The sequence below is a fragment of the Lipophrys pholis genome, assembly GCF_963383615.2.
Source record: "Lipophrys pholis genome assembly, chromosome: 20".
Classification (NCBI taxonomy): Eukaryota; Metazoa; Chordata; class Actinopteri; order Blenniiformes; family Blenniidae; genus Lipophrys; species Lipophrys pholis.
The window spans coordinates 7701750-7726304 of record NC_137648.1 but is presented as its reverse complement, the minus strand read 5'-3'; the positions used below and the strand labels follow the sequence as shown (position 1 = coordinate 7726304).

Here is a 24555-nt window from a genome sequence, read left to right as displayed (position 1 = left end):
AGCTCCAGAGTCAAGAGCATGGGCGATCTGAAATCAGATTCACTCACACGAGCTTTGAATAGAAAAACAAATGTAGCCAAACTTGCTGATTGTTTCATGATTTTCACTGGTTAAAGAGCAGAAAAGTGTGCAGTCCAGCAGTTCACTGTATTATACTAAGAAGCGTTGAACTGATGTCGGAGGAGCTCATGAGTATAACTTTATTGAGACAGCAAAAGAGACGATGTTGGACCTACTGAAGGAATACGAATGAGGAGCTCTCTTAAGTGAGATAATTCACTCAACTTTTTATGGTGCATACATATCATAATAGTTTTTTTCTTGCTTCTTCAACCTCTTGGTTTTTCTGATATTTGCTTTCTATTCCATGCAAATTTGAGCACACTTGCCATCTAACTCTCTGCTCGTGTGCTCTTCTAGAGCTGAATGGCTTCTTTCTCCAAGTATCTTCCTTTTCTTTTTACTTTTGACCTTATTGTTCACCTTCTTGCATCCCCCCCCCCCCATCCTATCTTCACACATCTCCAATCTTCCCCACGACCAGAGCCATAAACATCCTCTCTTATAACTCCCTTTTCTCATCCCCTCATCCATCTCCTATGTTTCCATTTTTCTGCCTCTTTGGTCTCTTGCATCACGCCACCACACACTTTCTTGTCATTTTTTCCTGCGACCTATCCTTCGATCTTTTGTTTCCTAGCGTCCTACCCTCCAGTTCAACGTCTGCTCATCTTGCATTTTGAATCCCTATTTGTTGCTGTTTGTTTGCTTATCATTACCACCATGCCCCTCCCATTCTCAGTCCCCCCCCCCCCTGTCTTTCTCCTCACCCTACCCTTCCCTCTTTTGATAGTGTTTTATCCCCCCCGAGGGAATGGCTTTGCTGCTGCGGGTTTTTGAGGTATTGACGTTTCCACTGATAGGGGGCTGGTTATCTGTCAAGTCTGGGGCTGGAGTGTAATGGCTCTGTAATTGGATAAGATATAGGATTTTTGTCAGGGGGGTACATAGCAAACCGCCTTACCCTCTATTTTATCATATGACTATCACCTCTCATGTCTCCTCCACTATGTTCGGTGCTCTTCTCGCACTCTTTTGTACTTTCTTGGTATCTCCCCTGCCCTTACGTTGTCTCCAGGTTTCTGTTTTCCTCTTTTCGCTGTCATTTTCAAATCAATCACCCTGTCACTTGAGCTCTGTCTTATCTATATTTCTGTCCTTTAGAAGAAGTTAGCCACAGAGCATCAAAGAGAGCGGCGGTGACATGGCCAGTTCACAGCCCTTCTACCGATGCTCGGCTTGATAATCATCTCACAGTCACTTTCTGTCATCTGTTCGGCTGTTTGCCGCTCAGATACATCGTTGCTGCACTTCATCGCAATATAATTCACTATTTCAAGTATCAGGTTGTGCAGATTTTTCTATCTATTACTCTGGTTGATTGCTTTGACAGTAGCCAACATGCAATACAATGTTGACGGCATCTCCTTCTCGCTCTCTTGCTCTCTCTCTCTCTCATCCTCTCTCTCTGTTTTTTTTTTAATTGCAGATAGAATATGAAATTTAGGTCAGTGGAATCTATTCCAGCTTTTTTCTGTGCCATTCTGCTGGACAGATGTCTTGCTCTTTGGTTTCTGCACCATTTAACCTGGGGCTCATTTAAGCAGCCAGGTCCAGGAGAGTTTGGCCCGGCCTCAGGTTGACAGCGAGAGGTGTGGAAGGGGGCAAGTGTTTGTGTGGCAATGAAGGCAGAGCCACAAGGTTTACAGGGTACCACAAGGACACTGACTGCCACTGAGTGTATTAGGAAACAAAAAACAGCCATTTATTCCAAACATCATCGTGGTAGCCATGGGAAAATGGCATTGAAATGCTCCCCTTTGATGTTTGCTGAGATAGTCATTTTCTTCAAAGCAATGCATCACCTTGGTAGAACATTTGCCAGCTTCAGAGCATACTACTCCAGGATATCACAACCTTCAACTTGCAAGCTGTTTTTAGATACATTTGACAACCTTCTAAGCCATATGCAAAACAAGCAAAGAGGAGGTCAAATAATTTCACTCTCTAGTTCAAACAAGTAATTTCCCTTGGCCACACTGTCCATTTTGAGAACACCTAAAAAATGTTTATTTAATTTATCCTATCTCAAATGTCTTCACTGAAAATGAAAAGACATGTTCCACCAAAGTAAAATATCACTTTAATCTGCACTCAAGGCTGAATGTATTAAAGCAGAACCCTTGCTAGAAATAGGGAAGAAATAGCCATGTGTGGCTGTCTCATGTGGATTACATCAACATACCTGCATTTTGATTCATTTATTAATTGGAAAATAGTACGAGTTCTGTTTTGCGATGCGGACATGTCACTGTGCTCACCATCTCATGCTATTTGGGTTTTATTTGAAAACTAAGCACATATTTGCTGTACAGATAACGGTAAAGACTCCAGTATTTGCGAAATGTCACATTATGTCTTGCATACCAGTATTAAAGAGGAATCCTCACTGAAATGTCATACATACTAATGCAATTCCTCTTAAACTTGTGTCTGCTGCACTGCATAGTGAATACTTCTTTCATAATAACAGGAGAACACTCATCAGTCTCAGGAAATGTCTTGATAGTGGGCAGGCTCTAACCCTGTAAGCAAAGCTCTTAATAAAACATTAATCCTTCAATGCTTGTCTTGGCGCAAATGTCTGTGCCACTCTCAGCTGGACAGTGACCATCAATAACGAGATGGACTCTAACCTTGTAACTGCACTTTCGCTTTTGTGAAGCGTCATTATGGTAGTACCACGCTGTTTCTTCTGTGTCTGACTTGAACTCGAAAGCAGGGCTGCACAGAACACAAGCTGTCTTTGCTAATAAGATATAAGTCAAGAAAAAGGAACCTCCATTTGTTCAGTTATTCATGTGGCAAATCTATTATTTCACGCTGTTGAAGTGAAATCAGATGATTTAGAGGAAAACAACCTTTGATGTCCTACTCATTATAAAATGTTGCTCTGCAGGTGCAGGAGGATGGTCACCTCTGGACAGTGATCATTATCAGTGGCTGCAGGTGGACCTCGGATCCAGAAAGCAGGTGAGCGCCATAGCAACACAAGGTCGCTACAGCAGCTCCGACTGGACCACGCAGTACCGTCTCCTCTACAGCGACACGGGGAGGAACTGGAAACCATACCATCAAGATGGCAACATCTGGGTGAGTGAATGACAAACTAACATTGGTTTCTGTGTGGATTCAGGTGGAAGATACGCTAACAGCAATGTCATAAAAGAATGAGCTCTAAACCAGAAAGGTCGAATTAAATTTAAGCTCAGGGACCACATACATCCTTGTTTCTTCTCAATGGGCCTGAAGCAGTAAAGAGATGGTGTTATATCTCGTAAATACAATTTTTTTTTGCAGTTTTAATGCAAAATAGGTACAACTACATTCTTAAAAGTTTGACATTTGAAAAAAAAAATTTCATAAAACTGATAATGTGTCTAGTTTCTCTCATTATATTTTTTGTCCAAGGGCCTTAGGTTTGGTACTGTTGCTCTACACTGTTTTACAGGTGTAGTGGTTTGACTTATACATTCAGAGTCACCATAAATTCTGCAGCATTCTCTGTCACACTCTTGAGACAGGAGATTGAAATTCTAGAAGAAAGTGGCCTTATCACGAACTTTCAGTTCGTTTCCAATCTGCACAAGAAAGCATTTGACCCGTGAAACTAAGATTTGTAACTTCAGACAGAACTCTTCTCCTCCATGAACCTGGTCTTTAATTTAGATAATGACAGTCAAGTTAGAAGGATTTTCTTCCATTAGCCTTCTGTGTTTACTTGACACTATTACCCGCATGCAAGCTACCTTAAGTCTACTAAATATTATTCACAAAGATTATGTCCTTGATTTTTTTTTTTTCAATCCTTGTTTATTATCATATGTAAACAAAACATGGCCTTTTTCACTTTCTCTGTGTTTTCAGATGCCTTTAAGGATCTTCGCACTTATAATGTTATAATTGGCGTGTTTTCAATTTATCCTTCGTTAACCTACGTTAAAAAAAAAAGACAACATTATAGTAAAACGTGAATTAACTATCAAAAACCATGGAAGGAGATGGTGTGTGATGATAGTTTTATTAACATTACAGCACCGTAGTTCAAACAGCATGTGACTGAGGGTGTCCTGTCCTTCGATCCCCCATCTGCCAGTCTCCTTTACCACTGTCTACCTGGGAGGGTCATGGGATTACAACTATTCCATCTGAAACTGGGTGATTATCTAGATATATATTCAAAAGGTCAGCAGCCACAACGTCCAGCTATATTAAACTGTAAAAATGCAACTCGTGCTTCATTTGAGTGAGGTCAATATATTGTTCTTACCCCATCTCTTGTTTAAACTCTGCTGCTGGTGCCACCAAGTAAGAATATAGTACTCATATTTTAACTCTCATTCATTGGTTGCTTTTATCCTTTAAAGCTTACATTCAGGTCTGGTTACATTAAAGAGCTCCTTTATAGTCTTAAAAGTTTCAGCTCTATATTAACACTGTGAACGATGTGAATGAAGTCATGGCCCGGTCAGCTTTAATCAACGACAAAATGAGTGTGCTTTGACTTTTGCCAGATGTGCATAGTTCTAAATGTGTGATTAAAATCCATTAATATTTTTGAAAAAAAAATAAAAATAATCCATTCCAAAAGTATCAGGTAGATAACTTGTTTTTTTTTAGTGGATAAATACACCCAGTTTTCACAATGTTTGAAGGACAGGTCAAAAGAGAAATAATTGACAAAAAAAAAAAAATATTTCTGCAAGATAATGTTTTTTTGTCATTTATATTGAAGCTTAAATGCCTATTTTTCACCCACATGTAAACACAACAGATAACTCTGTCTGGGAGAAAAACTCAAGTGTTACAGCAAGTTGCCAATAAATATTCATCAGTTTATCAGCTCAGCTTTTACCACATGTACCATCACTCCCAGCACGAGTGTTCAAGCCCTGGTGGGTCAGCTGGAATCTGCAGCACAGACAATTATATTTGGAAACAAGCCATTAGCACTTAGTTCCAATGGAATCGTAAGTAGACAATCTCTCTTTGTCTACATTGTGTAAGTCTATTATGCCAAGACAACGTATCACTTTCACTATTCTGTTAGCAAGCACTTTAGCGAGGCACCTGACAATCAGTGATCATTAGCTAATGGGTTAATGGGCCTCGCTATTCACAGTTGCTGTGTGGTGAAAGGCAACAGGTGATGGCAGATGGAGCAAGAGAGGACGGGAATAGCCCTGTCATGAATAACGCTGCTCCACCAAGATAGACAGGAGAAGGCTCAACCCTGCAAGTAAATGGGAGGGGGAGCTTGTTTGCATGTTTATTTTTACTTGTGAAGGTGGACAGGGAACATTTTTGTTTTTGATTTTTGCCTTTTGCCAATTGTCTGTCTACAAGAGCATTTTTATGAAATAGATTGCTTGTAATACACAGCACTTCTTTGCTGCAGTCTTATGTTTACAGTAAATCTAACTCTGAGTCTGTAAAGTATGCCATTTAAGCATTTCAATTAATTATTTTTTTTTTTTGTACGATAACAAGATTGTAAAAACAAACAGATGGCTTTATGAGTCTGTTTTCAAGATAATAGCAGGCCTGGATATTACTATGCTTTGCAGCAGTAAACTTGGCAAAACAACAGGAAATATATATTTTGTAAGACATGCACTTACTCAAGATAATTTATTAGTCAAGGCTTATTTTGCTTCTGTTTAAATGTGTCTCTTGTCTTTTGTTTTGGTATTTTTTATGTCACATGGGGGAAAAGTCAATATTTCATTATAAATTAAACATTCACATAACTGTCATGACAAAGCAACTGTTGACACATTAATGTTACGGTTAAGAAATGAAACTGAAGATTTGCTTCCACCATTTTAACTCTGAAGTAACCTGTTGGCATTTGACAAATTTGACATCACTGGGCAACCAGGGTTCAACTGAAAAGAGACGTGCTTCACCCGCCCTCTGGTGTATGACTTGAGATTTCATAACATACATGACTTCATCGCCAAGGCAACAGATCACGGCGGGCTAAACAAAGATCAAATCATGGTAGCTGCAATTTACAGACAGATCTCCACCTCTCCATGGATCAACAGAGGCTCCAGTTCAGGACTATTTTTGCTGCATTGTTACCATCTTTATTCACTTTTTCGATGAGATGACTGAGCAATGCAACATTTATTGTGTCCAGTTTTCGTACATCTGCAGATGAGATTCTGTCCTGATATGAAAACCCAAAGATCGACTGACCCTGCTCCCCATGCTGGTTAAACACGTTCACAATAATTATCCTCCCACCAAGCAGGGGTTAAGATAAGTGGGTTAGTAGGTCAGTGTGAAAACGACTCCAGTTTTCACCTGCAGCAGTCTGACTCTTTTCTCAAACTTGTAAGTGAAACAGTATTTTCTCATTTACAATGTATTGAGGGCTTTTACCTTTATAAAAGAAACAACTGACAATTGGAACAAATTGACTATTTACTGGTAACAAGCACATTTTGTTTCCTGCTAATGAAATGACATAGAGGTGCCATAGTTGTCGTGCATTTTGTTGTCATTTCATAGTTTGTCACACACTAGCTGCGTCCGTAGTGTGTGTGTGTGTGTGTGTGTGTGTGTGTGTGTGTGTGTGTGTGTGTGTGTGTGTGTGTGTGTGTGTGTGTGTGTGTGTGTGTGTGTGTGTGTGTGTGTGTGTGTGTGTGTGTGTGTGTGTGTGATCATAATTGTTTACAGGCTATTATTTATTCAGAAGCATTTTCCTTCTGCCATTAACCTTGATTCATTGCTTTTAATATTTCTGCAAATACACCAAAACACATTTGTCTTCTTGGTGTTTCTGTAACTGCAGCTGACTTTTTGGGAGCTTTGCCTGGATATTTGACATATATATTGTTTGGTTTCTTTTTTGTTTATTTAGTTTTTTGGAGGGGGGAGGTCACTGTTATTTATTGCCACTGTAATTCAAACTATTGCCTAAGTAAACAAATATAGAGCCAATAATCTTACGGACAGGCATATCCCATCAATAACCCACAGAGTATCAAGCAGAAATGGAGAGCTCTGTTTCAGTGTGGCGTCTTTCTTACTTATCAGCAGCTATGAGATAGTGGCAGTCTTCATGAATATACACATGCACACACAAACTTTGACTGCTGCTTGCTGATAATTAAGACGGGGCTCTGAGCAGCTTTGGGCGATTTTTGGTGAAGTGTTGGTGTGTGTTTGTGTGTAAGTGGTGATAATATTGGAGCAATCAGCGCTATTGATCAAAGGGACGGGTGGGGATGGGAGGGAGCTTAAGCCAACTTAATGTTTCTCTCTGTCTCTCTCACACACACGCACACACACACACACACACACACACACACACACACACACACACACACACGCGCATTCTGCTACTATCAGGCCCTGTTTCAACCCATTCAATCACATTCGGCTGAGTTCCATTCACCGCTGGATGAGGTTCACACAGCGATCCCCAGACAGAAAACCACCTGTCCTGCACTTTTATGCATGAAGGTTCTATTCAGGAACCTTTTGCCACCAATCACCTCCTGCCGTTATTCTGCACTGATGACTTAACTCTCGCACTGCCGAGCTGAGAGTTCAACTGTTGCCCAAAGCGTGTCAATGCTGCAGGCTGACTGGTATATAATTCAATGTGAAGGATAATTGGCAAAGACCTGACAACTGCGGTATTGGTTTTGTGAAACATAATGTTTGTAATGCCACACTAATATGCTACTGAGGACTTGGAATGACACTGATGAACGACTGATAATTAGAATACCAACTGCTTTACCAGAGGACAATGCCTGAGAGGCTAGCACTTTTTTGCAAACTTAAATTAAATTGCTACAGATTCATCATGCTGATGAGAAACCCTTTGGGCTAGATTTTATTTAGTTTAGTTGGATTGACAACTCAGTGTATCTCTAGTTTTGTGTGTACTTAAAAAAAAGACTCACTGACATTTGAATCTTCTGAGCCTGCAAAGAATACAGACATATTGTACTTTCAACGTTTATTCACTGACAGAATACAATAGGTCAGTTCATTGTAATTAACTTCAACTCTTTGCTCAGTGTCAGTGTTGGAGTAGAAGTAGTAGTTTTCTTTTGCTGAACATGAAAATAAAAACGTGCTCCATATTACTCTTCATGAGAGAACAAACACACACGATGTTTGGATAAACATTAAAACTCGATTAACTTAAAGATCTGAAGTCTCTATTTCGCCTCACAAACTTTTTTATCATCATTTTCATTCACAGTGCCGGCAGGTACAGAATTGTTTATTCATTTGGATGCAGAGCTTGAAGGTGTACGTACACCAGGTCAGTTTACCATAATGTGTGTATCCAATAAAACCGCAAAGCTTCGGCTTGAAATCTTGAGCTGATCCTGCATCAGATGGGGACATTGTAATAATGGTTTCTCACTGTACTTGTGAAAAATTGTCTGGGAACAATTCCTAAACATGCTGTGGGTTTCTGCATCCTGGCTGTTCCTCTGTGTTATTTTTCAGTATTAATGCGTTTCATTTTCAATCTGCTTGTGTTTCCTCCAGATATGGAGGTGGTAAGGTTACACACAAATGCACTATGTATGTATGATGTAGTTTAGAGGTTAGAGACCTTCCGAGATAATAATAAAAAGGAGCATCGCTAAAGAAAAAGAAAAAAGCGAGCAGTAAATCTACACAGGCAGACACCTCACATGACAATGTTTAAGAGACTTAAATGGATTGAATAATGTACCTCGCTAACATTCAGAGCAGTATCAATCTTCCTCAGAACAAAATAACAGTGAGGAAAAAACACCAAGACATAATTTACACCTTTTTCTATAAACTGACGTCATAAAGTAAATCCCTTTTAGATTAACCAGTGGCATTACGCCCCACTAATATTTCAAAGCATAAAGATAAATGTGGTGCAAGTAAATTGCAGTCAGCTACAAGCTGACAGGACAAATAATTCAAGGCTTACCACAGTTTGATCCTCACTTGTAGGTTGCACACACATTTTTTATTTTTTTCCCCCTGGTGTGTTGGCAGGCTATGAAGGATCAACAAGGAGAAACCCTCCTTTGATAGACTGACCCTGCGTACAACAGTTTTGCCATTGTCAACAAGCAGTGCTCTTAGAAAGATCCTCAGGTTGCTGCCCGCCGTTACCTGTTGGATAACTTTAGACAAGATCTGTCAATTTGTCCATTCAATGTGCCTTATTTAAACTGCTGCGAATGGTGTTGTTGGAGCTTTAGTTTTGACCAAAACAAGGTGCAGACACTACTCCAAAAAGAGTCAATGTTTGAATTATACTGTGGTTTTCCAACCAAGACGAGCAACAGAAAGGGGAAAGTGAGGCATAGAGGCTCTGAGGAGGCTTGACTGCTAGACTTTAGACACTGAAATGGGCAACTGGGGTGATAGTACAAAGGTTTTTATAAAAGACAGAATAATGACAGAGGCAGAAATGTGCATTTTAAGCAATGAAAAGTATAGAAGTATGATATGACCCCAGTACTATTATATAGTACTTTTCAAGAGGCTAAATCGTCACAAAGTGCTTTACAGTGAACAAAAAAATAAAAAAGGTGGGTCTTTAATTGCTTCGTAAGACATTGGACCACGGACTGGCTACAAATGGTGAAAACACAGCACACGAGAGCTGTTCACTATTAGTGTGTAAGTGTGTGAACTACTGTGTATAAAAAAAAAAAAAAAGGTTGACTATAAAAGCCTCATAAGACCGCTGAAGCAGTCAAGTTCAAAATATGTGAGTGAAATCAATTGACCTTTTTACCCTCTCCCTCACTGACAGCACTACACTAATAGTCCATTAAACTGATCCCGATTCGACATGATTAGAGACACAGGATATCATGTGTTTTGACCTCTTCACTTGTAATGAGTCCGTATGAACCTAAAATCATTTGAAACAAGATTATAGAAGATTTAACACTGGTGACAAAACCTCATTATGTTGTACATCTGCAAATCTGTACTTATAGCCCATTGCTCAAGTATTCACCGGCAAAATTTTGCGAAATAAAGGAGGGTGGGGGGCAGGAGGTGTGATGATGTAACACGTTGGGGATTTTTTGTACCACTCCCAATGCTATAGGCTGTATATAAACTGAACCTAATGATGTTGAAATGGGTTATGTGCAAGTTCGTGTGGAAGCATCGGTGTTGGTGCTGCTGCACTCTCCTTTGTGCAAATGTTAACGAATGTGTATGTGTGCCCCCGAGAGGGCAGAGCTGCTAGACTGTGGTTCGTCAGGTAAATGAATGGTGAAGTGTCTGTGTCTCAGTGGTAAAGACTAATTCAGTTTCTGAAGCTGCAGAGCATGCACTGATAAATCATGCACCTGGATTTATGCACCAGTGGACGGCATTCTCTCTCTGTCTGCCTACCTTTCTCCGCGTGTCAGCCTGATATTTATTTCACATTTCTTTGTCTGTGTGCTGCTCGGTGCCTTGGAGCCACCTCAATTGTCTTCAAGTCCAATAGGCTTGTTAATGAAGCAAATGTAGATTTGAGAAAACAAATAGAAGGTAGTAATACAATAAGCATTCCCTACCAACAGTGTTTGATTAAAGCTAATTTTTGCAACCAAGCGACAACGTTTGCCTCCAGAGATTATATCTTAACAATTAAACCGATTCCAATTTAATCCATTTGCCAGCTGAATTAAAAATGCCCCCATCAGTTTACCAAAACAAATAAAATGAGTGAGTGTCTTGAACAAGCAAGCCAGTGTCACAAAAAAACGATTTCGGTTTAATGGAAGAACAAACACAAAATGTTTAATTTTGTTCCATTATGAAAGACGATAACTGGCCTCTTGAAATTGGAAATAATTCACTTGTATTTAAGTTTCTAAAACCTCTTACAGTTTAAGTAGTAACTTCCCATCCCTGGTTTTCACTTTCACTGCAACATGATTTATTTTCCAGTAATATTTCACAGAAAGAACCACAAAGAGGGAGATAAAAACAAAGTGCTGACTTTTTGAACTTAAGTGATTTTCCTGCTGAAAGGCTTAAATGGTCCCCCCACATTTCTGCATCTGATTAAATACAGACATCAAGTGCTGCATACATTTACATTTACATTTTAGGCTGTCGGCAGGCACTTTAATCAAGAGGGGGGCTTACATTAGGAGGGAGACGAGAGTGAGGAAACATTAGCGCAAGAGACCAGAAAGAAGCCACTAAAGCAACGGGCACCAGTGAAACAAAGGGGGGGGAAAGTTATTTGTCTGGGAGGCACACATAAAAAGAAATACTCAAAATGTCTTGCAAATATATGTATAAATGGGCTCATAAGGGTAGAGTACAGGCCCCTTGTGTGAAATTAGGTCTTAAACTTAGTCAGAAATACAAGAATGTAATACACAGTATTCTTTATTGCGTCTTTATATTCACAATCTAACACAAATGTAACTTTTTTTTAATCTTCCCACTGGACTGTGACAACGCCAGAGCAGGAAAGATGAGAGAAAGGAAAAAAAAAAAAAGGTATTTAACATGCAGGACTTTCTAGCTGACTGGAGTCACATAAAAACATTGCAATTACATGGTGTGCGCCTTCACTACTTGGCTATTAAATGATTGAAGAAGTTTTATCTGGTTTAATTTTAACTGACATTAAACACAATACAATATAGTGGTAGAGAGTAGTTTTTATGGGTTAATTTTTCCAGTGTACCAAGGGTTTTTCTGGGGTGACGTGAAGAACACAGCATACCTGGCTTGTGCCCCCTCCATATATTTATATTTAGCTGACATATCCACAGCTTGCTAAATGTCAACTTGTTACCGAGTGATCGGGAGGGGTGCGTCACATCCCAGCAGGACAGCTGCCATAATATCTCATGTATTTGTTTTATTGTGTATTGCGTCATGTATTTGAAGGTGCCACATTGTAGGCATATTTTCAAGAAAAGTTTCTTTTTTTTTCTTAAGACCTTTATTATTACAAGTGGGAAATATATATGAAGAGAATGTGTTGGCAGCACTGGCACATCCAGGAAAAGACAGCGTATAGATGTGTAAACACAGACATAAGACTTTGTTCCCTGTTCTAATTATAACTGTGCAATCTAACCAGATTTTGCACGAAGCCTTGGCTGTTTGAACGAAGCTACATTTTCACCGCAACATTCATAAATCACTTAAACCAGCCCTGTATTACGCCCAAACCCTCATCCACACGCTGTGTTGTGAAGATGCATGGCCACCATTAGAGGTTTTGTGAAAGTAGTGCTGCGACCCCGTCCTTGTAGTCATGATCAAATTACTATTAAGGTAATTTGCTCTAAAAATGAAAGATTGTTGCTTTTCCCGGTAACGTGAAAAACAACTAGTCCTTGTTGAGCTCATGGGAGGTCCTCCAGCACATATTGTCTCGCTGATTGTCACTTGCTCTGAACATGATTCCATCACAAACCCTTAAACGGAAATTATGGAATCCACCATGCGTCACTGAACTCGTGCCAGAATTTTCCAAGACGATAAGCAATGCGTCGGGACTCAGATGATCCAAATCTCCCGATCAAACATGCGCCAGCTGATCAAAGGGATCCAGACACGTCAGAGGAAATGAGGTGCACTCATTTGATATTAATGTGGCATTCAGTTTGATGTGGGTGTTTATATATACCACAACGATGCTTTGAATGTGAATCCTAACACACACACACACACACACACACACACACACACACACACACACACACACACACACACACACACACACACACACACACACACACTCTGAAATTAAATTGCTCCTAATTGTTCACCCTGTATCTTGATTGGTTGCAGACTTCATAAGAACATCAGCTCACTTTACTTCTTTCCAGATAAAGAGCTGAGCGTGGAAATTAAAAGTTGCTGGGAGTGAATAATGAGGACGATGAATTCAAATTTTTCTCAGTAGATCATTTCCTTTGGTCCAGTTTAAATGGCTCTTATGAATGTTTTTTTTTTTTTAATTTCTGTCATTAAAGTGAACATTGTAAAACCCCAATTCCAAACAACTTGAGACAAAGTGTTAGATGTAAAAATGTAGGAAAAAGAATGCATTGTAACTAGTGTATTTGATACTACATTAAAAAGTTCTATGAAAACTCACATATAATAACCATACAAGTTTCCAAGACTTTTAATTTTTTTTTATTAATTGTCTTAGTATTCATTATTATTATACAGAAAATATGAGAAATTGGCAATTTACAAGGAACATGTTCTAACTGTACAAACAATAAAATTAATACGAGATACGAGAGTATGAGATTGTGGGTCACAGTGCAATGTAAACTTTTTTTTTTTAAATAATGGAAACAGTTTATAATAGATCAAGAAAGGAATAAACAAAAAAATGGTCTAATATGTAATAATACTGATATTAACACCAACAAGAATGGTATTTCCAATATATGAAAATAGATCAAATGGTATCATTAAAACAATTACATTTATGGAATGAGGAGAATAATTAAAAAAAACAAAAAGGTTAAGTATAGGGGCGATGAATTTCATTGTCGTCAATATATATATATATATATATATATATATATATATATATATATATATATATATATATACACATATAGACCGCTGTCTGGTGACTCTGTAACCTTCACTTGTGGTAGGGGGACACATGATGGTTCAGCAATAAAACACAAAGTGGTTTAAGCAAAAAATATTTCTGGTGCCCACTAGTGAGGGGATGGACGTCACACGGGCTTACGTTGTTCCAGGCTTTGCGCCATGCTGGGGACACTCACCGAGGAAGACTTGCAGGTGTCCCGGTAACTTCTACAAAGTCAAACCTTTTTTTATGTAGTTCACAAGGTTGTTGCTGATTACTCGCATCTATCTGAGTCATTTTACTGAACAGAACTTGCCTCTTTCCAAATGGTTCTCCTGGGTTTTACTCGTAATGTCAAAGTTTTGAGCGCGCAGATTTGTGAGGCACAGGAAGGAGTCGGAACATGAAGGTGTGAAAATTTAGGCCCCCGCTAACATTATGCCTGCACACACACACATCCATGCACACACATTATAAGAGTCACTTTGCAGGTGTAGAGGGAACTCACACACAACTGGGCTCCATGTGGCGTGTGGAGTTTTATAGCAGAGCAATGGAGGCAGTCTTCACTCCATCAGTGTTGGTCCCTGGTGAGCAGAGGGGAGAGAAGGTGCCAAATGTTCACAGCCTGAGTAATGGGCTCTTAAAACTGTATTCTTTCCCTCAGTGAGTGTATCCACACGGCATGTGTGCAGGCACGTCAGTGTGGGTCATGCTAATATGAGAATTTAGTGAGAAGTATACTGAGGAAAGCGTGATACTAAAATGTTTCTGGACCTTCAGTCAAGCTTTTTTTTTTCTTTTAATTGCATTACTTATTGGCATAAAATGTTCTTGAAGCAGCCCTCCATTTTCCTCCTAATGATGTTCGTGAAAGTAGGAAAAGATTGAATTTCCCTTTGTCACCAGTTCTCTGGTAACTCCTTTTAAAAGGTGAGGGCAGGTAATGAGAGTCTGAACTTATTCTGGCAGAGCTATAACTGATACAAAGGCATATAATAGGATGCTGTCTCCAGTGAAATGGTTTAAAATGTGCTGGGAAAGCGCACAAATCGCATATCAAAGTCTTTTATATGCACAAATCAATGACGGTGCAGTGAGCAACAGACAGACATACAGTTATAACAAAACGTGCAGAAAATGTAGTCGAGTTCAAGCTCTCTTTGCCTCCTTTTACTTTCCTCAAGACGGAAAACAAGAAACCATGTGAGGTCACAGGAGAAGGAGTACAGGATCAAAAGTTACTGAATGTTTTTGGTTACTGCTGATAAAGATGTGCATGCTTCCATGTACTAATAAGAGACAGCAGACAGTCAAGCCAATTGAGAAGAGATGGTAAAAGTCCCAAAACATTACAGTAACCATTACAGAAAATGACACAGTTTGAGTTCGTCATTCAGCGCATTTGGAGCTGGACATCCCATTAAAAAATTCATTTAGCTTGTGCCTGCAGCGGAAGTTGGTTTTGGTCTTCACCCCTCGTGGTAGACTCGATTGCCTGTGTACCCAGAATTTAAATTCTGACAGCAAGTGAAGAAGAATCTCTTCCATTGGGGCCATATTTTTCTGTCAAGAACAGCTGATTCTGCAGACAGAGGTGTTATCGTACTTTTTATTTCTTTATTTTTTTTCTACATAGAACTGGCACTCCAGAAGTTGACAGTTCTCTAGCACGAGGATGAAATGTATTTTACTCTCTGCAAAAACAACCACAAGTGGTGCACTTCATCACGTAAACAAGTACGTGACTTGCAAAAGACATAAATGTTGCATGCGGAGCAAACAAAATCCGGGCCTTAACAAGGAGTGCTTTCAAAACTGTGAGGGTTTTTGGTTTAAGCACCACTTGAAAGCAATATTTAGCTTTTTTTTTTTTTGGTTTGTTTTTCTTGTGAGATACCTGACATCATAAAACTAACTGTGCCAAGTCAACAATACTTTGGTTCATGGTTTAGGAATTGTAGGGAATTAGTGTCAGTGGACATGCAGAGATTACGTGGCCTCAATGTTCCATTGCGCGACGGCCTTAACTACATGTAAACGTGCCACTGAAGTGAATTCATTCATCACACTAACTTTGGTGTGCATGCCTTCAACAATACGATGCGAGAAGATTTAAATTTGTCACAGGTCTTGAAAATGCTAATATTGTCTAAATGGCCCTCAAGATGCATTCATGTCGGAGGAGATAACCCATAAACAAACCAGTATTACTTCCAGGGGCTGCGCAGTAGTAGTCGTAGTTGTTATCACCATTGCCTCACGGTTACAATGTCGCTGGTTCAAGTCCAGGGCGAGTTTTGAGGCTTTTCTGGATCTCTGATGCTCTCCCTGTACACACATTTTTTGGGTTTCTCTGGGAACTCCTGTTTTCTCCCACATTACAAAAAGATGATGCGTTTGACATAAAGGCTCTGTGTTTATCTCAGTGTGTACATAAGGCGTATTCTGCAATTGCTCACCTGGAACTGAGATTGTCTCTTGTGTCCAAGCCACCCTGGGTTGGATAAAGAGGTTTAGAACCTCACTGATTTTCTCTGAATTAGTCGAAAATAGTTGAGTCATGTTTTAAATTAAGAGTGAGTACAGTTTGCCCTATTTTTTTGTATATTTTTTGGCCACAGTAAACACACATGCCCGGACAAACAATAATCCGCAGAGCTTCAGAGAAACACAAATTTCTCTATGGCCCTTCTGTTTTGTCCCGTGCACTTGTCAATAAAAACAAAAGACCAGACCAGGCCGGAATGATTTCCCCTGCCTGCTCAGAAGGAACACACACAAAACCACGCACACACATGCACAATGGCCTTGACTCTGGTCTGGACTAACAAAAGGATCCGGCAGCAACAAGCAAATGCCAGAAAATAGCTTTCACTTGTTGTTTCTCAGTATCTGGAGATCTGTTCTCTGGAAAGGCTCGTCTCTAGCTGTCAGAACAGAGACACACATACACTCGCAGATTTTCACAAACACAGACAGAAAGGACAGATGCGCATTCAGGAAATGAAAAGCATGCAGCCAGGGAGAATTAGCAAGTGAGTGAAGAGTGGTAACGAGGGAGAGCTGTTGAGCACTTAGATAATGGGTGCAAATGTATGTGTGTCGATGCTTGCCAGAGTGTGCGTATGGGCACAAGCATGCAAAAATGCATGTGTATCTTGTTTACATGCTGAGCGCTGTGTGTATGTGTGTGCAGACCGCAGGGGTATTTGTTGACCAGCTGCAGTAAAGTGATTGGCTTGTTGTTTCCTGAATGACAACAGCCCTGGTGTTCCAAATGGCCAGCATGGAGACTGGCTGGCTCTCAGCTTCCCTCATTATTTTTGTTTTCCAAGGCAAGTTTTCTCTCATTGCTCTCCTTCCACTGATCTCGTGGTTTGCTAAAAATCATGTGACAGCTTTGCGCTTTGTTGATTCCCATCCAAGGTTCTCTTTACTCACTTTATCAACGCAAAATGTTCAGTCTTTTTAATATTCCAAAATCTTATGCACATTCTGAAAGGAATATGAAAAAAAAAAAGCATAAAAACTTTTCAGAGTGGATCTACCAAACATTCCCAAATACAGCACACAATGTTTATATATTACTACATTTTCCAAGTAGTTCATCAACCTGTAAGTATCATAAATGTATATTCATCTTAGACTGAAGATTGTGGACAGAGATGCACAAATTCAAAGAAGCTTGCACATGCGTGCGCGCGCGCACACACACACACACACACACACACACACACACACACACACTTAAAAACACTGTCCAATATCAGAAAATTGCCACAAGCACTTTGTGGTATTTATAGCCATAAATTACTTCAGTTCTTGATTAAACAAAACGTCAAAGTCTAAGCTCTTAAGTTGACACACACACGCACACACACACACACACACACACACACACCCACCCAGCCTTAAACAGTAGGACATAACGACACACACTATAGGCAGTGACACACAGACATTTCCAATTACTCAGTGGTTTGCTGTTTAATCATTTGACTTTGGAGCAGAGGGAATTAAATGGTTCACTAAGCAGACTTTTGCAAGGTGTTCAGCATCCACAGCTTTTTCCTCATCTTCATCCTCCTGCTCTCTTCACTATCCCTCCTTCCGCCCTCCACCCTGCATAGTAATGCCTTTGAATTGAGCTGTTCATTCAGCCAAGCACAGATAAGTACAGAATAGTGTGATGAACACAATAGAGAAATAAAAAAAAATGGAAAGGAGCTTTTGGGTTGAGACAAAAAATGGTTTTGTTCCTTCCTTTTCTATCTCTTTTCCGTGCTCTTTCTCACACACACACACACACACACACACACACACACACACACACACACACACACACACACACACACACACACACACACCTTGACAAGGGCAAGAAGGTGGAGGTGACGGCTGTTCAAAAAGAAGCCTTCTGAACGTAGGCACCCAAATCCTCAGAAGATATACAATATATATATATATATTTTTCTATTATTATTTTATTTCAGGCTATGAATTGAGCTTACGGCTGATATTGGGTTTTAACTTCGCACAATGGCTTAAATAGCAAGGTGCTTTGCAGGCGCTAACATGCTTGCATGTCTGCATGCAAAGCGATATATTTGTGCTTTTTTGTGTTTCTTATCCCAACCGCAGGCTTTTTGGAAATAGAATAGTGAAGGACAGACATGCAGTAAAGAGCACAGGATGAGAGGGAGGATTGAGAACCAGCTTATAGTCCCTTCAGCCATTATGGTGCTCCTCTCTGGAACTCTGTACCATGCCAACCAAAGTCAGCTATGACAGAGTTTTCCTTGAAAGTTTCATTAAAACTGTCTGCCTTTGAAAGTTTTTTGGTTTGAGATAGTACGCCTTTTTATATGTATGTGTGTGTTTATGCACGCACACACAAACCCAATCAAATTCTTCAAACTCTTGGTCTTCCTTGTCTCCTTCTTCTCCAACTTTGTCTTCGTCCTTTTATTCTCTGTCTTATTCATTTATTCATCATCTTTTTTTTTCCATCTTCCTGATCTTTTTTCTTTCTCTTTGTGTGTGTCTCTTTTTTCTCATCGTCTTCTAATTCTTCTTAGTCGTTGTCTTTATCCATCCCCTTCACTTTTATCATCTTTAGCTTCTCATTTTTCTGATTGTTAATATTATCCTTTATATTACAATTATTTCTAACATACAAATACTATTTCTGTGACTGCTATTTACCTTTTGCCTCAAAGCAAAAACATCAGTTTAATGAAATGTGTCATAAAAATAGAATGACTTGACTCTTCAAGATGTGACTGCGAAAGAAAAATAACTATAAACTTCTCAACAAGGTATCTTGAGTCCTGGTGACTAAAGTAATTTCTCCATTTTGGGGACATTTTCAACTGCAAGTTTTCTCTCAGATGCCCTTTTAATGTTTTGACATGTAGTTGAAAAGTATGTTTAGCTGTGGATTTAGTTCAGAACAGCTCACACATCTAAAGCCAATATCTGCACACCTTAAAGGTAATGATATTTACAAGGACATATATTTCACTTCACTACTGAGAGACAGTATAAATTATTTCAAAAGAATGACCGAATGAAATGTGTTTTATATGAATATTTTTGTTGCTATTTTATTCATTTGTTTTTTCATGAATAGAATTATGGTGTTTGTAACAAACTAAACCAAAAATAATCAGACTATGATGTATTTAATTGGAAATAACTTCTTCCCTCAACAGGCAGACATGCATTAATGGATATCAGTCTGCCAGCTTGTATTAAGGTGCCTTGATGTTATCCTGCTAACAGAATGTCATCAGACTGTGAATAGGTGGTATTCAAATGAATGTCTCAATAAAGTCAGTATATATAAACTCTCTATCTATCTCTCTCTCTCTCTCTCTCTCTCTCTTTCTCTCTCTCTCTCTATATATATATATCTGACACATTCTTTGTTTTAAGTTAACCTTTGCAAAGTAACTACTTACTGGAGGTAATCTACCACGGACACTCTTTGGGATATTGCTGTGCAGACACTGATAGAAGGCTAATGTGTGTGGGGATTTGGGGACACAGTGGAGCAAAACACTGTGAGCCATATTGGGGAGTACCCATACTTAATAGATTGTTTTGCCTCTATAGAAGCATAAATCATGTCTTTATATTTCTTTATTTTTGTGGCAGTAATTGATTTGATATTACTATTTTCACAGTAATGTAGCAGTTAGCACTCTCCAGTTCAAATCTGACCTTGGGGGCATGTGTTGGATTTACCAGGTACTCCAAGTTTCTCCCACAGTCCCAAAACAAATATATGAGATGGTCTCTCTCAATATGTTTGCTCTCTGTTGGACTGGTGACCTCTACAGGATGTACCCTGTTTATCCCTCAACACCAGTTGGGATTGGTTCTTCTTGCCTCAATTGGATTAAGCTGTATTAAAGATGGCTATATTAAGGGGTCATCTCTTTATTCTCCCAGGAAATGCTCCCTGCGCTCGCATAAGTTTTATCAGAGTGGATACTCTTTTGTTTTATTTATTTGTTAAACTGTCTTTTCAAAACCGTCCTCCAATATATTTGTTAAACTTAAAGTAAAATGGAAATCAAATGTACTTGACCTTCCAACTAGTCAGAAAGTTTTTTTTGTTTTTGCTGTTGGTTGGTTGGTTGGTTGGTTGGTTGGATAACTCACTGTGATGAATTGCAGTAGAATAATTTGCAGTGTAACATATGATGGGATAATGAAGAAGTTATTTATTTTTCAGCATGATATTCTTGCCAGGTAAATATGCCCTTACTGAGTACCCTCTTGTTTTAATTGTGACTGATCAATTGTCAATCTTTGCAGCAGAGAAATGTACCACATACCTTTAAGGGCACCTAAAGGTGTGTGCTACATGCCCACCAGATATCTAAGAACTTTTTGCCAACATGATGAGACATCATGATGGTTTTCGTTCTCTGGAAAAATATGATACTTTTTGAATACCTTCACACTGCCCTCTTTCAAAAATAGCATATGTACCCTTGAGCAAGTCACTTAACCCAGATCATCTGGGCCTGTGCACCTGCAGAGCATTGAAGCTTTATGGGATACTGTAGGGCTCCCCGGTGAGTCATGTGAAGCTGTGTGAAATTGAAGCAGGGCACTAATAAAAAGTGTTTGTATTTTCACTTAACCTTTGTGGGCTAAATAAAGATTAAAAAAATGAAAGTGAAGGAAAGGCACAGTGGAAATAGAAAGATGGGTCACCTCGTGTCCTCTCCCTGGATACTGTGGAAGTTCAGTAGCTTTGAGCTCACTGTGAACTCTTGACCATCTCCTCCTTTGCAGATAGCGTATCTTCAGGGGTACATACTCAGGTCACTGAGGAGTCAGCTCAAAGCAGACCGTCTGAGCACAGTTTCCCCCCCGACTCTCATCCTTTGCCCTCCCCACACCATGTCTTATCTGGAATAACACATGGCTGTCTAGCGTCTTGCTCTTGTCTCGTTACCTGCCAGGCTATTAATGATGCATCTCCCCGGTGCTTTGTGCCAACTGTGCTGTGCGTATGTGTGTGGAAGCACAGCTTGAGGAAGTCTTGAGGTGTGTATGTTTATTTCAGAGAGGATGGGAAAGTACAGAAATTAAAATTGTTTCGGCACTGTGGTGAGGTGGATTAGTGGATCGTTAGAGGTTCTCGCCATGATGTGCCGAATCAAGTGAAGGAAGAGATACCAAGCAGGAGGAGACAAGGGGAAAGGAAGAGGAGACAAAAGAGGCATGTTTACTAGCGCCTCCTCTAGTTTTCCTTTGCACCATAGCCTCCTGTGCTATTCTGCGATGCAGATGCCTTTCTCATCACATTCCTCTTTAGCAGTATGTGAACAAGCAAAAATGTAAGAAGGTGTCTAAGATATCATTCACACATTCAGCTACCACTCTCTTGAAACCACAACAAAAACATCAAAACAAAGTCATTGTCAAATCCAAACAATAAGAAATAATTCCACTGTTAGGAGGGACGTACTCCAGAATCCTGACACTGAGATTTGTAAATCTGCATAAAACAACAGCTGTGGCTCAGCTAGTAGAGTGAGTTGTCTTTCAATTCCATAGTTGACAGTTCAATCCCCATCACACCTTGAGCATTTGTCGGAGTGTCCTTGAGTAAGACACTAAACCCAAGATTACTTCCAGTGGAGGTGAGGTGCCTTGCATGGTAGCACGTGTGTGTGTGGTACAAAGTGCTATTTGAGTTAAGTCCAGTCACCCTGATAGAAAGTTGTGCTTTGAAACTGTAATAAATGCAAAGCAAGCCACATGCCCCAATCAGGTCACAGCATTATTCTCTTGTTCACAGCCTGGGCTGCCAGAATGCACATCAGCAAAATCGAACGCAGTGCTAATATGCCAAGAAACTGTAAACACCATTTACAAGCCATCATTAATCTCTTGGGACTCAGAAGCCAGCGTAAATATAAACTGTGAATGAGGTGACTCTTGCATTCACTTTGAGTTGAATACAATATGCAATTTCCTGATGAAATCCCCTGCAGTTAGACTGTCTTGTGCAGGGCATATTAGATATGTAGACTCATAATTATTTTGTGTGTTTTGTGAGTGTGATCCTTCAGGGCAGGATGTGTTAAGTGGAACAAATACTGTTGTTCTAAGTCCTGAAGCTGCCTGTTTGACTGCAGGCTTGTGGCTTTGATGTATTTAATTTCATTGTGTGTGTGTGTGTGTGTGTGTGTGTGTGTGTGTGTGTGTGTGTGTGTGTGTGTGTGTGTGTGTGTGTGTGTGTGTGTGTGTGTGTGTGTGTGTGTGTGTGTGTGTGTGTGTGTGTGTGTGTGTGTGTGTGTGTGTGTGTGTGTGTGTGTGTGTCTGTGTGTGTGTGTGTGTGTGTGCGTGTGTGCGTGTGCGTGTGTGTGTTTGCAGGCCTTCACTGGGAACTCTAACTCAGAAAGCTCGGTTCGCCACGAGCTGCAGCAGGGGATCGTCGCTCGCTTCCTCAGGCTCATACCATTAGACTGGAGCGAGGAGGGACGGATCGGCCTGCGCATAGAAGTCTATGGATGTGCCTACTGTGAGTGAAACGACGCACAGGTGTAGTCTTTAAGCACACCTGCAACATCTTTTTTTTTTTTTTCCTCCTTCTTTGTGTATTTCCCCTGAACATACTCACAGATAATTTCACACCTGGTATCATCACGCATTGTGTGACAAACCACTGACAGGAGAAGATCCTATTCATTTGCATATTGATAGTTTCAGAATGGGGGACACGCTGGTGTAGTGGTTAGCATTCTCACCTCATATCAGCAACGTCAGACCTGAGGGGGTTTTCTGTGGAGTTTTATATGTTCTGTGTGTGTGTATGTACAGTGTGTGTTTGTGTGGGTTTTTGACAAAGATGTATTTAAGGCTAATGGGTGCTGCTTAAATTACCCCGAGGTGTAAATGTGCGGCTGTCCATCTCTCTGTTTGCCCTTTGAGCGACGGGTGACCTGCGCAGGGTGACACCTGCTCGGAGCAAAGCAGAAGTTTGAAGTTATCGGATATAGGTACTCTCTCTCATTAGAATACGTATACGGTACCTCCAGAAACAATAGAGACACACATGCATACAGTCTGAATCTTTTATGGCACTTCAACAAGTATTATTACCATTCATACTTATGGATCCATGGAGAGAGTGTAATGATGGTTTGCCAACTTCAATCACATCACAATAGGGTTCTGGTACTATGAGTTAATTCTATTTGGGCATTAATCCCAGTGTGAAATCCTGCCCGGACCTGTGTATGTACACACAACAAATCACTTTACGGGAATATGCGCAACACAGTTGCATTTCAAACAGACCTGCACAGACACACAAACATGCAGCTTGCGTCCTGCTTTCTAACGAATGCATCATCCAGGGAACTGACTCTCTTGCTGTCTCTTTGCTCTCATTCTATTAAATACTGCCAAATTGATTTTGATAACAATTTTCAATTAAGGCTCTGCATAAAATTACTGTTGTGACACACGTACATCTTTCATTCAAGAGATGCGATAAGAGTGTGTGGATATGCCGCTGAGTGCATGTGCTTATGTGTGTGAGGACAAGGGCAAGTATTGTATTCCCGTCCAGTCATCAGCTCTTTGATTATACTTCCCTTGTTTCATTTCCTTTCCGTGTCGAAAGAAAAGGAAGTCGCTAACGATAAGAATGACAAGATGTGCTACGCATACACATGACACACATGCAGATGCACATTCATGTGCACACATACACAAAATCATATATTCAGAGTCGTCAATTTCACTTTGAATATACACTCATCCTGCATATATAACCCTATGTTACAGAGGTGGCAAGCAAATTATTTCACCTTCTTCTATATATATATATATATATATATATATATATATTCTTTTTTTTTAAACTGGTATATATCACTTTAAAAACTTATTTTCTTTCACTTTAATCATTTCAACACAAATATCTGCATGTATGCATGTCATACTATTTTTTTTTACGAGCACATTACTAGCCATTGATGCATTATGGTGTCTCAGACCTCAGCTACCAGAACAAACATCTGTTTTGTTGGTTCACAGTGAAAAAGTACAGTTTTTATTTACTTGTTTACTGAACTTAAAATTGAGAAAAATTAATCGTGATTACAAGACAAAGACTGGGAAAGAAAAAGTGATGGAGAGCAACAGTAGCTCATAAAAGTAGCGACACTAACTGCTTTATAATCAATGGATAATTATTTTATTGAGCAATCAATAGCTTACAGAGCACAGAGTGATTTCCAGATGTTCTTTGGATACTTTTATGAAGACATTGCCTTTCAGTTACTGTGGTTTTTGGGTAGGAGAGGTATCCATTCCAACTTACTACTTAAAAA

The 24555-nt window shown here is 39.7% G+C and overlaps 1 protein-coding gene across 1 annotated transcript in view; it reads left to right on the top strand.

Moving 5' to 3' along the window:
* The window catches only part of cntnap2a (contactin associated protein 2a), a 327533-nt gene that overhangs the window by 140441 nt on the left and 162537 nt on the right, over positions 1-24555 (top strand). The window contains exons 3-4 of the mRNA XM_080489327.1: positions 3020-3213; positions 22589-22736. Of these exons, the coding sequence (XP_080345453.1) occupies positions 3020-3213; positions 22589-22736 (342 nt within the window). The remainder of the gene's footprint in view (positions 1-3019; positions 3214-22588; positions 22737-24555) is intronic.